This window comes from Nanorana parkeri, unplaced genomic scaffold, assembly GCF_000935625.1.
Source record: "Nanorana parkeri isolate BGI_ZX_2015 unplaced genomic scaffold, ASM93562v1 scaffold1548, whole genome shotgun sequence".
Classification (NCBI taxonomy): domain Eukaryota; kingdom Metazoa; phylum Chordata; class Amphibia; order Anura; family Dicroglossidae; genus Nanorana; species Nanorana parkeri.
The window spans coordinates 281,050-296,654 of NW_017307816.1; the positions used below are offsets into that span (position 1 = coordinate 281,050).

The window sequence follows — 15,605 nt, forward strand, 5'->3', positions numbered from 1 at the left end:
ATTCCCATTGGACTGAAAACACATGGGGCACCCAGGCAACAATAGAAGATTGCTCAGGGGCCTGAAACCTGGACACAGCATATACAAGACTCAAAATCCATATTGTCCAAGTAAATCCCTGTCTGCCCCTGACGCACGCCTATCATCAAAATACAGCAGAAGATGTTTCATGTTGCACCCTGAATATGGGTTTAACATAAAACATGGGCCATACAGTAAACTGAGCCTTTAAAGTTAAAGTAGAACTCTAGCTTTGGATACAGTAAAAGCAGAACCTTTGTTCGGCTTTCATTGATTCATGCTGTATTACCTGCTAGAGCAAACTTTCAATACTATGTTGCACAAGCTGGTGTTATTAGAGATCTACAGCGCCATGTGGAAGACCTGGACAACCGCGGACGACGCAATAACCTCCGCATCAAGGGACTATCGGAGGCAACAGGCCCTGAGGATTTACAAGCAGTTCTACAGTCATTCTTCAACAGTATCCTAGGGTCCCCATCCACTAACAAAATTGAAATTGACCGGGCTCACAGAGCTCTTCGCCCTAGAGGTTCGTCTACTAACCCAAGAGATGTGATATGTAGACTTCATCATTTTCCGGTGAAGGAGGAGATCCTTCAGAAAGCGCGTAATTTAAGATCCCTGGAATTTGATGGTGCTCCTCTGCAACTTTATCCAGACCTCTCGTGGGTCACACTGCAACAAAGGCGATATCTCCAACCTCTGCTAACCTTATTGAGGGACAATGATATCCAGTACCGTTGGGGGTTTCCATTTAGCCTGACGGCACGTCGGGACGGAAGAAGCGCTACTCTTAAGGTACCGGAAGATTTGCCATCCTTCTGTTCGGATCTACGCATCAACTGCCCGACCTTGCCTGGTTGGGAGCCCCTACCGAAAATGGGTCCGGAACCAACCACCTGGCAAAAAGCCACCCCGGGAAAGAAGTCTGTTCGTATGGACGCCCCTCTAGATACTCCATATCGTAAATCTAAGGGCCCCCTAATGTCTACACCCAGACGTCAACGTTGAAGATGTTTTTTTGTTTTTTGTTTTTTTTTTCTTACTTAAGTCATAGTAACATGCGTTTTGAGTAGTTAGACACTGTCATCTTAATATATAATGTTGATGAGTAATGATGTCCTGAATGTGTATGGGGAACGGAGACGAGACAACCCAATGCTCTTTATTTGACCCACCTTAGGGGAGCTATTGACTGTCCCGTCTCTCTCTCTCTCTCGGGCTGCTATTCTATAGTGCTTTATTTTGATTTATCCAATATGGGTTGTGGCGGGTCAGGGGGTTAGCTCTAGTTGCTAGCCTTCACTTACACCTACCTAGACCCTTCTCATATCTGTTTCCTCCCCTCCCCCCCCCCCCCCACTGACTGCTTCATTCTCTCAACCCGGTCCAAAGTCACCCGGATCCTCCTCACCATACTGGATGGTTCTGAGTCGCACCCTACTTTTTTCATATCTTATGTTCATCAGAAAGGTACCTGAAGTACACACATATATACTACACTCCTATACGCCATTCATAAGCAAAACCCTGCTCTCTAATCCACAACAATGTATAGATCACTAACCTGTAAATTATTCTCCCTCAATGTTAAAGGGCTTAACTCCCAAACCAAAAGAAACCTAGTCTATAGGGATCTGAAAGAGGCTAAAGCAGACGTGGTCTTTTTGCAGGAGACACATTATACCCCCCTTAACTCCTTTAAATTCCTACGCTCTCAATACCCTAGATCATATGCCGCTTCTTCTAAAAAAATTGTTATTCATTAAAAAAAAATTGGAGATCTTAGCGCCTCCTGTGTCTGTGTCCTATTTGGGGAACATTTCTTCATTTACTGACCAGATGACAATGGTGACTGATAGAAGAGAGCTTTCCAAAGAGGGCACACACAACAACAAATGGAGAAATATTTGAACTTTTGCAATGTAATTCATCTCAAAACCGCAGTTCACACCAGCACATTTATCTCACTGTCTCTGCACTATCCGGACACAAGCGAGGTCACAGTAGTTCAGAGGGAGGGGGCACGCTCTCACAGGAATCGACACAGGCACTAGAATCGGACGGGGAGCCTTGTTTTGTGTCGAAAAAGTGCAGAGACAGTGAGATAGGAGCTGTCAATGAAGAGGCCGTTTCTTTTTGCAGAGTGTGCTATGGACGTGGAGTGAGCTGTCAAAGTCCTGTATCTCAGTTTCTACTGCACACAGGCGCATGTGAGAAAAAGCAACCTACACTGTGGGAGTTAGGTAACTGAGCTTTGAAAAATAAAACAAGGTGAGACTACTTCTTTAACTACTTCAGGTCTGCCCACCATCAAAAAACATCCTGTCCTGAAGTAGTTATACCAAGAACACTGCTGCTGCATGGGCCTGGGACCGGCATGGTGAGTCTCCCCGCATCGACTGGAGGGAGATCAGCAAGCTTCTAGCTACTGATCACTCCTGCGATCACTAGACCCGAAAGTGATGTGTATTACATCACTTCCGGTGCCACTGTTTACATTCTCCAGCTCCTGCAGTCAGGAGAAGAAGCTGGTGAAGCAGATTGCTGCTTCATCAGCTTCTTTGGGGTCCCTAGGTGCCATTAAGGGTCTGACAGACTCCTGATGTCTCCGTAAAGGGGACCTGTCACATCATACTTGCTATTACATAGGGTGCTTTTTAGCCCCCTATGTGATAGCAATAACGTTAAGTTTAAAAAAAAAATAGTCACATATAAAACAAATTTTAAAAATGGAAAAAAAAGCCCCCACGTGCACGTACATACAAACGCAAGCACACGTCGGGTGGGCTTACGTGCGAAAAGGAAAATTGAGCCATACATATTACATATCGCCACAAATGTTGGAGCTATTTGCTTTGCCCTGATTGGACAAAGCGTAGGTTCACATAAAAAAAAACGGAGAAATATGTAGGCAGCCATTGCTAATGCTAACCATCCATTCTACAATCCTGATGAAGGAGGTGTACAAACACAAATGCACTGATTGACATTTATCAATTCTATCAGACAACAATGCTAAACAGGAGCAGTATGACCAATTTTGAGACAGATTTATTACAAGGTTACAGCTTGAGTCATAGATTTCTCATTTAACTGCTGCAAGTAGCCCTGCAACAGAAACCTGACCCCCACCACTTCTTAATTGTGGGTCTGTTTAGAGCAGGAGTAGGCAACCTCAGCACTTCAGCTGTGCTGAAACTACAAATGCCATTATTTTATATAGAAAGGACTAATTATTTTTGTCCACAATTTATCCACTTCAATAATATTTGCATCTCCTTCTATACACACTTAAATCATTTTTCTCTATATATTTGCTCTACATACTGTATATGTTTTTTTCTATCTACACACCATCACCAACCATGATTCCTATTGTGGTTTCCATGCAGGATAGAGACTATATTTCTTCCTTATTTTTTGTTATAAGCTCTCTTTTTTTCATTTTCTTTTACACCCCACGGACCCCACCACCAAGTTCTTAGTGCCCTTTAGTGTACCCAACATGTTTTGACACATACTGTATGTGGCTTTATCTGGATTTTTTTTTTTTTGTAATAAGGTGCTTAGTGCCAATTTTTTCAAATAGTGCCATCAAATCCCATCATGCCTCGACCTCTGGAAGTCATGCCTGTGGCTGTCAGAGTTTTGCAATACCTCGTGGGCCTCATGTGGGTAGTTCCACAATAGCTGAGGTGCCACTTTCCAAACTGTCACACTTGGCTGCCCAGGGTAACAGAGGCAGAGGGTGGCAAAAACCTTGTAAATCTAATTGTGGCAATAAATTGGCTTCATAAATTTTCTCCAGTGTGTGCACACAACATTTTGCGGGCCTGTTCACATTAGCCCTTCCTCTAAAACTGAGCATTTAGTGACCTGACTAGTGTGTTGTGACAGTGCCAGCAGTGTACTGTACACCGTTTAAATTTTTTTTTCTTTTTTATAACTTTATTTAGGTCTCTGCTATACTTAACTCACACTGCGGTGGCCTAAGTGTAGCAGGGACCTGTGGTGACACTGTTGTGACCTAATCTGCTGTCCAGTGTGCTAAGAAATAAATGCAGCATGTTTAAATTCCTCTCCCCCGCCCCCACACCGCAGAGCAGATTGCAGCTGCATTGTGATGTGATATGGGCACCTACAAAATAACTGTTTTCTATGTGCACTGCAGTGGTGAATGGCATTGTTCAGTTGATGAAAATCGCATCATTGCATCTAGTGTGAACCTCAGCCTTTACTTTGGCTACCTCCTAAATTTGCCTGTAGCCAGGTAGCTACTGCATTATTCATTTATTTTACATATAACAGCTAAGGATACCTACATTTTTTAGGCTCTAATAACCAGATACCCAGATGTATAGGCTCCCAAGGGAAAGGGGGTTTTACTGGCACAATACACATAACCTTATTTCAGGAATGTTTGTCTATAGAACTAAAATCCACTCACCCTTATCTGGCCATATGACAATTCTTTTTTATGCTCTGTATAGTGATTTGTATTGGCAACATTGCTGACCTTGTATAAGAGAACAAGTACAGAATGTGTATATGCTACAGGGGATTTATTACCTTATTAAAATGAGGCTGAAGTCACATCAGCTCAACCAACCTCTAGTAAATTCCAGGGTCAAGTTTCAGGCTTTTCCTAACTGCTAGTCTTGTACTTCATGCTGGACACAATAGCCAACACTTGTTCATTTCTGCATACATTGACAGCTGCACAGTATCACAGTATCATTTCTCCTGGACTTTATGCTGCTTTGATTGGAGGGTAAATCCACACATGTGCATTTGAATACACAGTTAAATATATATATATATGTTTGCAAGGCACGTTATCCCCATGTTAATGAGATATGGGCCTCATCCCCGCATCCTGTCCCCCAAAAAGGCATGCGGGGGACTTAACAAAGTCTTTAGAATAAGGGGACCCCCAGATAACCCTCCCTCCAGGGGAATGAGTACAGGGTACAAAGTACATATTATTATTATTAATTGGCCAAAAAAGTAAATAGTAAATAAAAACAACCACACTGTAAAAAAGGCATTTTTTTGAAAAATAAAATGTAAACTGAAGGACGGTGTTGCATCAATGAGAACAGGGGCAGCCCCAGCGTATCCCTTGTCAATTTCTGTTGGTTAGAGTAGAAAAATTACTGTCTGACGAAAAACATGTGGGTCACTGATAAAACTGCTTTTAAAAGCTTTTTTTCAAACTGAAATAAATTAGGTTAGCCAAGTTAATTGTAAAAGAAAAAGTTTAACTACTCATCCAGATATGTGTTGTCAGTGTACACTGTCACTGTGACTGTCCATGACAATTGGACTTTAAGGCCTCAAGATATCTTGTTTTGAATTGTATTGTGATTGTAATGCCTTCCTTCCTTATATTGTAAAGCGCTGCGCAAACTGTTGGCGCTATATAAATCCTATATAATAATAATAATAATTAGTAAAACTCCCAGAATTATATTTTTTTCTAAAAGCAGGGACAGGAGGGGCAGCGGAGCCTGAGATACGTTAGTAGGGGGGATGTTGGGCTGAAGTGCTCCACCTTTGGGCATCACTGCCACCTGAATCACTTCTACCAGAAAGCCAACCACTGCTGTAGCAGCTGGAAGTTTATATGAAGGCCAGTGCTGTAGCTGATGTAAGCCAAAGTCCTCATTCACACTGCTAAGAGCCGGCCCGTACAGATCTGTGCTGCGTGCACGGCTGTATTGGGCAGCTCCCGGGATGGACAGGTGCTGCGTGTGATTATATGCAGCAGCCTGTCCTTCTCTATCACCCGACTTGCATGTCCATACGGGTGTGGGTGTCCCTGCTCGGATGCAGACAGGATCCATCCTGCCAGCGTACGAGTACGGACACCCGCACCTGCACTGACGTGCAGGTCAGGTAAGCGTAGGGCGGACTTGTACTCCCATAGAAAAGGACAGACTGCTGCTTATAATCACATGCAGCACCTTCCTTCCCAGGAGCTGCCCGATACGGCCGCACAGATCTGTACGGGCCGGCCGTTACCCATGTGAATGAGGGCTTACAGTTAGTCAGCCGGCGACAGCAAAAGGGTTAAAGCATTGTATTTTTAATAGTGCCCAGCTTCTCATGCCTTAGTAACTACAACTGTGTTTAGGTCAGAAAGTTTAATAATACAGCTTTCATCTGAAGTCAATGTAACTCATTGCAGTCAGATTCAGCAAGCTTTTCATATTTCTTCTGATAGAGTCTGATTTTGGGCAAGCTCCCCATCTGGGAAATGTAGAACACTGAAAAGACCTGGCATACATTTGTACAGGTTGAGATTTAAGGTCATTTATAAAAAGGGATACTAGCCATCAATGGCAAGGTGAAAATTAAAGCCTATCTTTGGATAAGAAAAAAAACCTCCCCATGCAGTGAGGCTTCCCTTGCACTGTAAGGGTTAACTACTCATTTTTGTTTAGGTGGCTTCTTTAAAGCAGTTTTACTTACCTGATCCACACTCCCCCAGTGGTCAGTGCTCACCTCTCTCCCCTCCGCTCTGGCTGTGGATTGTCCATAGTTGTTCTCACGCATAATGCAAGGCTATGGACCCTGCATTAGACGTGATAATGTCAGTGGGACTCCAAACGCGAATTGAGAGCAGAAAACAGGTAAGTAAAAGTCCTGTACAAAGGTCCTCATGGACCACTAAATTCATCATTTTAGATCCCACAGACCACTAATATGAATTTTTAAAAAATATATATATTCTCATATTTTTTGTTTCCTCACAGCCTCTGTGCCGCTTCAATGACGGCCCAGCCTGCAGCGCATTAGAGGGGCCTGGGGACCTCCAAAGTTTTCTCGCGACCGCTGCCCTAGACAATGACATTCAGTTAACCCTTTGCTGTGTGGAGGTAGCCCCACTGCCAGGGAAGCTTTTTTTTTATTATTATTCGGAGATAGGCTTAAATGTTTTCCCTTTAGGCAAAACTTTTATTTACATTTTGAATAAATCAGGGAATAGTTAAAACCTTTATATATTTTTTTTATTTGCTATCTGTGTCCCATTGGGGAGGTTTCTGTCCTGTAGACAGAACATGAAGTGAGAGGACATATCTGGACATATCTGAAAAGTGAGGGAAATACTCTTTTTAAGAAAAATACTGTCTTGGTTTACTCTACTTGTTATAAGAAAGTATCAAAACAGCAAGCAGCAGATCAAAGTTGTATTTTGCTTTTATACTGAACAAGTTTAGCAACACAAATACACACAAAATACATGTTTCTGAAAATAAATGACCTGGCATCAGTTGCAACAATCATCTGCCTTATGCAGATTTAGTAAAGAAGAACTCCTGGAAAGTAAATGACCTAAGTGCTCAGTTTGTTTAGGTGGCTCAAATACAGCTGTTTTACTTACCTGATCCTCGGTCCTGTGGCAGTCAGCGTTCACCTCTCCCCCACCCCCCTCTGGTCAATGGACCAGGATTAGACATAATGGCACCAGCAGTCCTTAAACTGCCAGAGCCCAGGGGAGAAGAGGCTTTGCAGACTGGTCTAGCAGACCAGAGGAAGCTGGCAGGAGCGGGGATCAGGTAGTTCTGCTTTATCCAGCCCCAAGACCAAAACCAGCACATAACCCTTGAAGTGCGGGGGTAGCCCCACTGCAAGGGTAAGTTTTTTTTTTTTTTTTGACCAGGGTTCTAGTTTAAATATTTCACTGTATTTAATAAAGGGTTGTGTTTGACACTGCAATGCCACATACATACCTTTCAGGTGTGTTACGAAACACACGTTAAATTGCATTGTACTTAGGCAGCTTATTCAATTGGAATGGGATACCAACGCACCTCAATCGCCTCAATAGACATGACCCTTTTTCTTAGACTTGGAGAGGGAGGGGCAGCACTAGACGCATGTCAGGTGTGCTGTCTGTGTGTCATGATAAGAATCAGCTCGCAGGAGGAGAGGACAGAGTGATGCCCGAATCACTCTGTTGCTGCTCCTTTACTGTCAAGTCACAGGCTGTGGGCAGAGTGGTAACCAGGCTGTATTCCATAACAGCAGTATAGAAAAGTCAGGTCACCAGCCTGGCACTGCTGCCTGGCTGGGCTGTGTATATTCCACGCTGGATAGACAGAAATACAAATCCTTTATCGCATAAACCAGCTCCTAACTGGTATCTGTTTTTATCTCTTTCCCTGGAGTTCAGCTTTAATGAAAATCCATACTTAGAAGAAATATGTAGGCTTCCATTGCTGACCTCTTTCAGAAATGATTAGTTCGCTGGCTGCCATTGGCTTCAGTTACTTTATGAGCCACTGACAAGCATGCAGATTTGGAAAATCTAAAATCAATGACTTAGAACGTACTGATGCCAATGGATCACCATGACAGTCAGAGAAATAGCATATGCGGGTGAGCAAAGGTGGTCTCCATGCTTCATCAATACAGGTTTCTTGACAACCAAGTTGAAGTTCACATTCTCAGTACCAGCTAAGAATGGATTAACTAGTGTAAACTTGGGATGTTCTGCTTTTTGAATTGGATTTAACTTTACATACAATTTCTATTTAAATTGCTTACTTTCTTAAATCAAGTCTTCAATGTTATCAACCTAAATGCTACTCTTCATCAAGCAGTTCCAAAAATGGTACCCACACATTTCGTGATAATATTAACACATACAGGTGAAACTCGAATAATTAGAATATTGTGCAAAGTTCATTTATTTCACTGATGCAACTTAAAAGGTGAAACTAATATATGAGATAGACTCATTACATGCAAAGCAAGATAATTCAAGCTGTGATTTGTCATAATTGTGATGATTATGGCTTACAGCTCATGAAAACCCCAAGAACCCCAAATCCACAACCTCAAAAAAGTAGATTATTACATGCAATCAATAAAACAAGGATTGTACATAGAACAATATCGGACCTCTGAAAAGTACAAGCATGCATATGTACTCAGTACTTGGTTTGGGCCCCTTTTGCAGCACTTACTGCAATTACTTTTGCACGATATTCTAATTATTCGAGTTTCACCTGTATATGTCAGCAACCATAAATTAGACTGGAGTGTAATATTAAAGTGAAGAAGGGGAAACTCCCCGAAAACGCGTTCAGCTGAGTCAGCTTGTTTCTGCTGGTCTAGCAGCATATTTGGATTGTTTTCTCTGACTGCTAGGAATCTGCATGTATCCTCAGATTTATGTCCAACACGCTTTTTATCCACCTTTTTTGTGAGTACCATTTATCACTTTTAATCTTTCTAAACAAATAAAATGATTATTTGCACCAGGAAAGGCGCTCGATGTTTCTTGTTCTTTATGTTTCACACAGTGTAATCCCTCATCTGTAATGGGGCGGACTGCCTGGAACACAAGAATTATTATGTGGCTGAAGGAGGTTCCTATACATGGCGCTGGTTTGGCTTTTTGTGGTAATATTAAAGTGACACTAAACTCAGGAGTCAAATTTTAAATTACATTCAAGTACCTCATCTCTGAATTGGTGCTGACACTGTCCATCCTTCTGGAGGGTGGCTACTTTTGTTTCCCATGGTTCCTGTGTGTGTTGTAATGTAGCCACCACTCCAAGCTCGCTCCTGTGATGGACTACAACCTCAATACAAATGAGTAAACTAAACATAAGATTGTAGTCCGTCCCTCACGGGACTGAGCTTAGAGCGTTGACTACGATACAACACTCACAGGGACCATGGGGAACAAAAGCAGCCACCATCCAGAAGGAAGGACAGTGTCAAGATGGACTCAGAGATGATTTGAGGATCTACAGCTGAGTGACACACAAGTAAGGTACAGTATTGTAAATAGTTAAGGTACTTGAATGCATTTTTAGGGTTTATCTCCTGATTTTAGTGTCACTTTAAGATTCTATTTTAGCAAAAAAAATATTAAAAATACAACATAGAGTCCACAGCTAATCCTCCCTCCAAGGCTCCATTCACACAGCAGCAGTTGTTTGCGCATATTCGGCCAGCCAAATACAGCAGAACATCCGACGTTTACACTAGTTCATCCATTCTTAGCTGGTACTGAGAATGTGAACTTCAACTTGGTTGTCAAGAAACCTGTATTGATGAAGCATGGAGACCACCTTTGCTCACCCGCATATGCTATTTCTCTGACTGTCATGGTGATCCATTGGCATCAGTACGTTCTAAGTCATTGATCTGGAATAGGTGAGCCAATTGGGAGTGATTACTTTTTTTTTTTAGATTTTCCAAATCTGCATGCTTGTCAGTGGCTCATAAAGTAACTGAAGCCAATGGCAGCCAGTGAACTAATCATTTCTGAAAGAGGTCAGCGGAGCGGCCTAAACATAAAAAACAATGCATTTTAATGTGCATTGTTCAGACTTTTGCAGTGGCCACGTAGTAGCCCGCAAAAAAGTACAAATGCGATATTAAGGCAGATTCTGCACGTTCGTGGCTATATAATAGCTGCAAACGAGCGTGATCCGTGCAGATTAAAAAGTTTAGCATTTTCATCCCGCGCGGTCTTCCGCACAGAAAACCACACAGGAAACACAAACGCTATATGTGAATGGAGACTAAATGTGAATATAACCTAATTGTTTTTTGTTTTGTTTAAGCATGATGAAGAATTCACACACAACACAAACTTAAAAACAAGGAGGGAAGTTGGCAGATCTTTTTCAATATGTAACAATATGCTACCTCTGATGTATCTATTTTGGAAACAAAAAAGCCCTAATGTAAATGTTTTTAGTTAAATGGAGAATCAAATTGATCTTACAGAAGTGCTCCCTGCAAACATTCCCTTCTTTGAATATAGAGGAGTCAGCAGTGTTTTCTTAGAGTCATAACTGCAGATAGCCGCTGCAGTCAAGGATGATATGAAACTGAGACTATGAACAAACCCAAGTTCCTACACAATCAATGTCACATATAGCCATTGCACATCTAACACTAGCACATCCTCAAAATGTACAGCAGAATACCATCTGGTTTGTTCAATAAAGCAATGCAAGGGGCTGTAAAGCATAGTAGCCATTCAGAAATCATGATGGATTGTTGCCGTTGGTCCCTGCACTTTGTACACTTGGCACTGGTTTACTGAAAGAGTCTTTACAAGGTTTATTTACTAAAGGATAGAGCAGCCTTCAAGATTACCCATAGCAATGACAAAACCAAAACTCACTCTTCACAGATCTGGCTTTAGTTAACACAAGTCCATCTAAGTTTCTGCATTTTTCATGCCATCTCTTATCTTTGTACTTTCACACTATTTTGTATATTATAGGGGTATAGGGAAAAAAAGGAGATGTGGGAGCACATTACATAAATACAATAAAACCTAACTTTCACGGAGTAATCTATACAAGCTATCTAAAGATTGCCAAGACAGAGTTGTACATAAAAGACAAGACATAGATAAACTTTTTTAGGCCTCAGCAACTATCAGAAAAATATTTTTTTTTAAAGTGTGTATATTATCAAATACCTATATCAAATCAAAATATATATCTATAGAAATATATATCTTTTAAAGTGATATAGGCTTCCAATATATTATGTAGTCTAATTTTTGGCACTAGGAGGGCCATCATCCCAACAGTCCCATTATTTCTTGATGGAATGTAAACTGTTATTGAAACTCGGAATAAACTCTCTTTGCAACATAGAAATCTTTTACTAGCATTCCATCTTCACTGCATTCCAGAACTGTGTACCTAAATGGTAAAGGTTATATTGAGTAACTGGAAGTAGTTACTTCAACCAGTGATCCAAGGACTACATACAACAGGGCTCATTTATGAAAACTGGAGCAGAAGTGAGGCTGTTGCCCATAGTAATGAAAAGGTTACATCTTTCCATAGAATTAAGGAACTTAATTGGTTGTTATAGGTTACAGCTGTGCTATCCTTTTAGTATTCTTTGCTAAAGTTTTCTCAAGATCAGCCCCAAACTAGCTTCAGGTGACAAGCTACTGTACATATGGTTATGGCTTTGCTATCCGCATTCCATTTGCTGCAGTACTTCCTTATGCAACATCAATCCACTACATGGGGAGCTCAGCTCAGCTATACCTTCTCCAACTAGAAGACTTCTCCCAAACAAATCTGCTTCTGCAGCTGTCAGAGGTCACTGCAGATTTTTTACATGTAGAGATTACATGTGTGATTCACAAGTAGAATTGCCTTAAGTGATCAAGCCAGGTGGTCAGTGAATGCCAAACAGAAGGAGCACATGGCTGGAAATTAGCAGCATTAGACCTACTTGTCTGCAGCAATTATTTAATGCTCAGACAGCTGCTGGAGTTATACATACCATCCTATCAAGGCTGATTAAGTCATCACCTTTTATTTTTGGGTGCATTAGGATTGCTGCAACTAAAAAGAGCTTGCTTTAAACTTGTGCATTCCACTTCTTTGGTTCAGTACTTGTCACTGAACACAGGGAAATACCTGCCACAGAGTAATATTAAAGAAGACACTTAACCAAGAGGCCTGTGAGCTATACATTGATCTTTCTGAACCCAGATCATACAATGTCATTGCAATGAAATAGAAAAAAGAAAGTACAAGGTGACAGTTGACTTGATACAAGCCTGGCAGCATTTCCAGCTGTCCCTAGAATGGTAATCTGTAGTGACTTAGACATATTCCCAGAATAAAAGCACATACATATCATGCTGATGGCAGCAAAGGGAACACATCGTGAGAAGAGCAGAGACGGGATCGTGCTGCTGAAGCAGGGATGTCACTTACCTGTCTGTGAAGCAGAAGCTCCCCAAGGTTGTGGGCAGGAGAGCAGAAGAAGACAGAAGAGGTGCAGCAGTGCAGGACAGGAGAGGTGGGCTGTTAGATGGGACATGGGAGAAGATGAGCGGGGATGCCGCAGGGAGCTGCCTGCCTCCTCCATATCTCATAGCTCTGCAGACCTGGGATACAGCAGAGGCAGCACTATTTAGTCTTTCTGTTATACCAACAAAATCTTCATTGGCATGCTCCTCTCTCACGCAGCAGGGGGGCTCGGACACCCCACCAGAGGTTATCTGGCTCCCATTTGGATTTTTCCCTACAGCTGCAGCTGCTATTGCAGCACTTATATCCTTCTCCAACAGTAGCCACCCGTCTGGCTCTCTCTCCTATTTTTTCTGCACCTTGCACCTCCCTCCCACCCCCCTTGACGCATGACAGAGGATCAGACAGCCTCCTCCTCCACTTACTACTCTATGCAACACAAAACTGGTGCTGCTGCTGCTACTCCCTCCCTCCCCTGGGCTGGTGCTGATGCTTCTGTTGCTAGGAGAGGAGGTTGCTAGAGCACATGCGTGCTGCAGTCCTAGAGGAGGGTCCCAAAAGGATGCAGTGGCACAACCTGGGGAGCACAGGCATCGTCAGTCCTTAGTCATCTACAGATCAGCGATGTATAGATGTGTCATCACGTTAGAACTGGAAACCTGGACGTGTGATGTCTTAGCAGAGGTCTCCCATCATGCTTAAGATTGCGCTTACTGAACTCCAGTGTGTGTACATAATATATTTATATACAGTGTGCAATAGCTAAATGTTATCCAATAGTCGGGAGAGCCTTTCAGAGAGGTTCACTTATGTATTTGAATGGTCAATGTATCACAAGATGATGCACTATGCAAAGGCTGTGCCTGGCAGGCAACAGCACTCAAGTGCAATGCTTTAATGAATGTATTCTCCTGTAAGAAATGGGGTGCTTCAGCAGCATTGATATGTTTCCTATTGTATGGGACTCCATATCCCATGATGCCTGAACAAGTGAATGATGTACCCAGGCATGCATGTGAAATAAAGGCGTTCTCATACCCATGCTGTATCACAGGAGGCAATAGCTGCAATCTTATACTACAGACATGGTGAGTCTCTCACTGCAGTTTCCCTATGAGGTACAGTGTAACTAGCTTACTTAATACAGATATGTGCTTCATATTGTGACTCTCCAGATTTGATACATCTATGTCAATCTGTCATGCAACAATTACTTCTTTATTGTTTTGATCTTTTTTATTCTCAATTTAAATTGCACAATACTTTCTCAAAGTAGCAGCTGCCCATATTTATAATTCCATGAGGGGAATTTATCAAAACTGGAGCAGTTGCCCATGGCAACCAATCATCATCTCTCTTCAGTTTGTTCAGTTAACCCCTCATTGTCAAAAAACGGGCAGATGTTTCCCGGTGGGTGAACATACATGTACATTATTTTTTTTCCTGCTCGCTGTGAGCTGCATCCCACTGGGAATGTAAATAGTCGTTACGGGTTATTACATACAAAAGTTCAGCCGGCCGATCGCTTGCATGACCATGCACAGAGCGCCCCCCTCTGCTGCCGCTGCTGGTCATCCTGGGCCTGGGACCGAGAACACCAACACAGTGGCTACTACTACTGAGAAGGAGGAGAGATCAGCATTTCCCTACTGCTGATCTCTCCTCCTCCCTCTCTAAAGGCGGAAGCGATGTGTATTACATCACTTCCACCGTTAGCTGTCATTTCTCTGGCTGCTATAGCCAGAAAAGAAGCTGGTGAAGCAGATCCCTGATTCATCAGCTTCTTTGGGGGTCCCAAGGTGACATTAGGGGTCTTAGAGACTCCTGATTCCTCCATAAAGAGGACCTGTCATTGTATATGGGCTATAACGTAGGGGGATTTTTAGCCCCCTATGTGATAGCAATCAAGCAAAAAAAGTTTCATATTTAAAAAAACAACAACAAAAAATACCCAAAAAGTTTTACTTCCCACTGCCCCTGAGGGCATGCATTTATAAACGTAAATACGCGTCTGGTGCGCCTACGTGTGAAAACAACGATTACGCCACACATGTTACATATCGACGTGAATGCCGCAGTGAAAACGATAATTTTAGGGCCATTAATCATTGATAACACTAAACTGATGAGTGGCAAAAGCTTTTAAAATGTCGCCTGTGGCTAATTTTAGGCATGGTAGCTTTTTGCGATTTTGCGGACGCACTCAATTTTAAAGATTGACATGTTGGCATGTTTGGTGTCTATTTACCTGATGTATAAAAAGTTATGGACACCGGCACTCCAAAGTAGAAAAACGTCTTTTATTGACGCATCATGCAACAATACACTTATTGCAACGTTTCGGGGTCACACAGGATCCCCTTCATCAGGCAGAACAAGTGAAAATTACAAACAGATATGGACAAGCATTTATACACATCCTTGTATGTGAGGAGACCAATACCACTGCCCAAAAGTGATCCAATGATGTCATTTCCCGCCAAAATTCAAAATACAGTGTTGCTGTATGCATAGAAAGATTGCTCAAAACATAATTCATGGGTTGTGTCGTGTCAATGCTGCTAAGTCTGGGTGGTGCCATGCCTATGGAGAGACGAATTGAGCAGTATTCCTGCTGGGGCTGTGTGTCTCTGTGTAACGGCTGCAGGGCAGCTGTTACAGAGACATAGGACGGAGTCAGGGGGAGTGGCCAGCCGGAGAGCAAGTGCTCATCACACTCAGGCCACACCCCTAGGTTGTCTTTGAGTATGAGCCCTATGGTGATAGGCCGGCCCTGATCGTGTCATCCGTTGCCATGGCAACGGCGGGACGCTG

The 15,605-nt window shown here is 42.4% G+C and overlaps 1 protein-coding gene across 1 annotated transcript in view; it reads right to left on the reverse strand.

The window, feature by feature from the left end:
• Nucleotides 1-13,156, reverse strand: part of ADAM23 (ADAM metallopeptidase domain 23) — a 176,564-nt gene extending 163,408 nt beyond the window's left edge. Inside the window, exon 1 of the mRNA XM_018570527.1 lies at nucleotides 12,756-13,156. Coding sequence (XP_018426029.1) covers nucleotides 12,756-12,909 — 154 coding nt within the window. The 5' untranslated portion in view covers nucleotides 12,910-13,156. The remainder of the gene's footprint in view (nucleotides 1-12,755) is intronic.
• Between the last annotated feature and the right edge of the window lie 2,449 nt (nucleotides 13,157-15,605).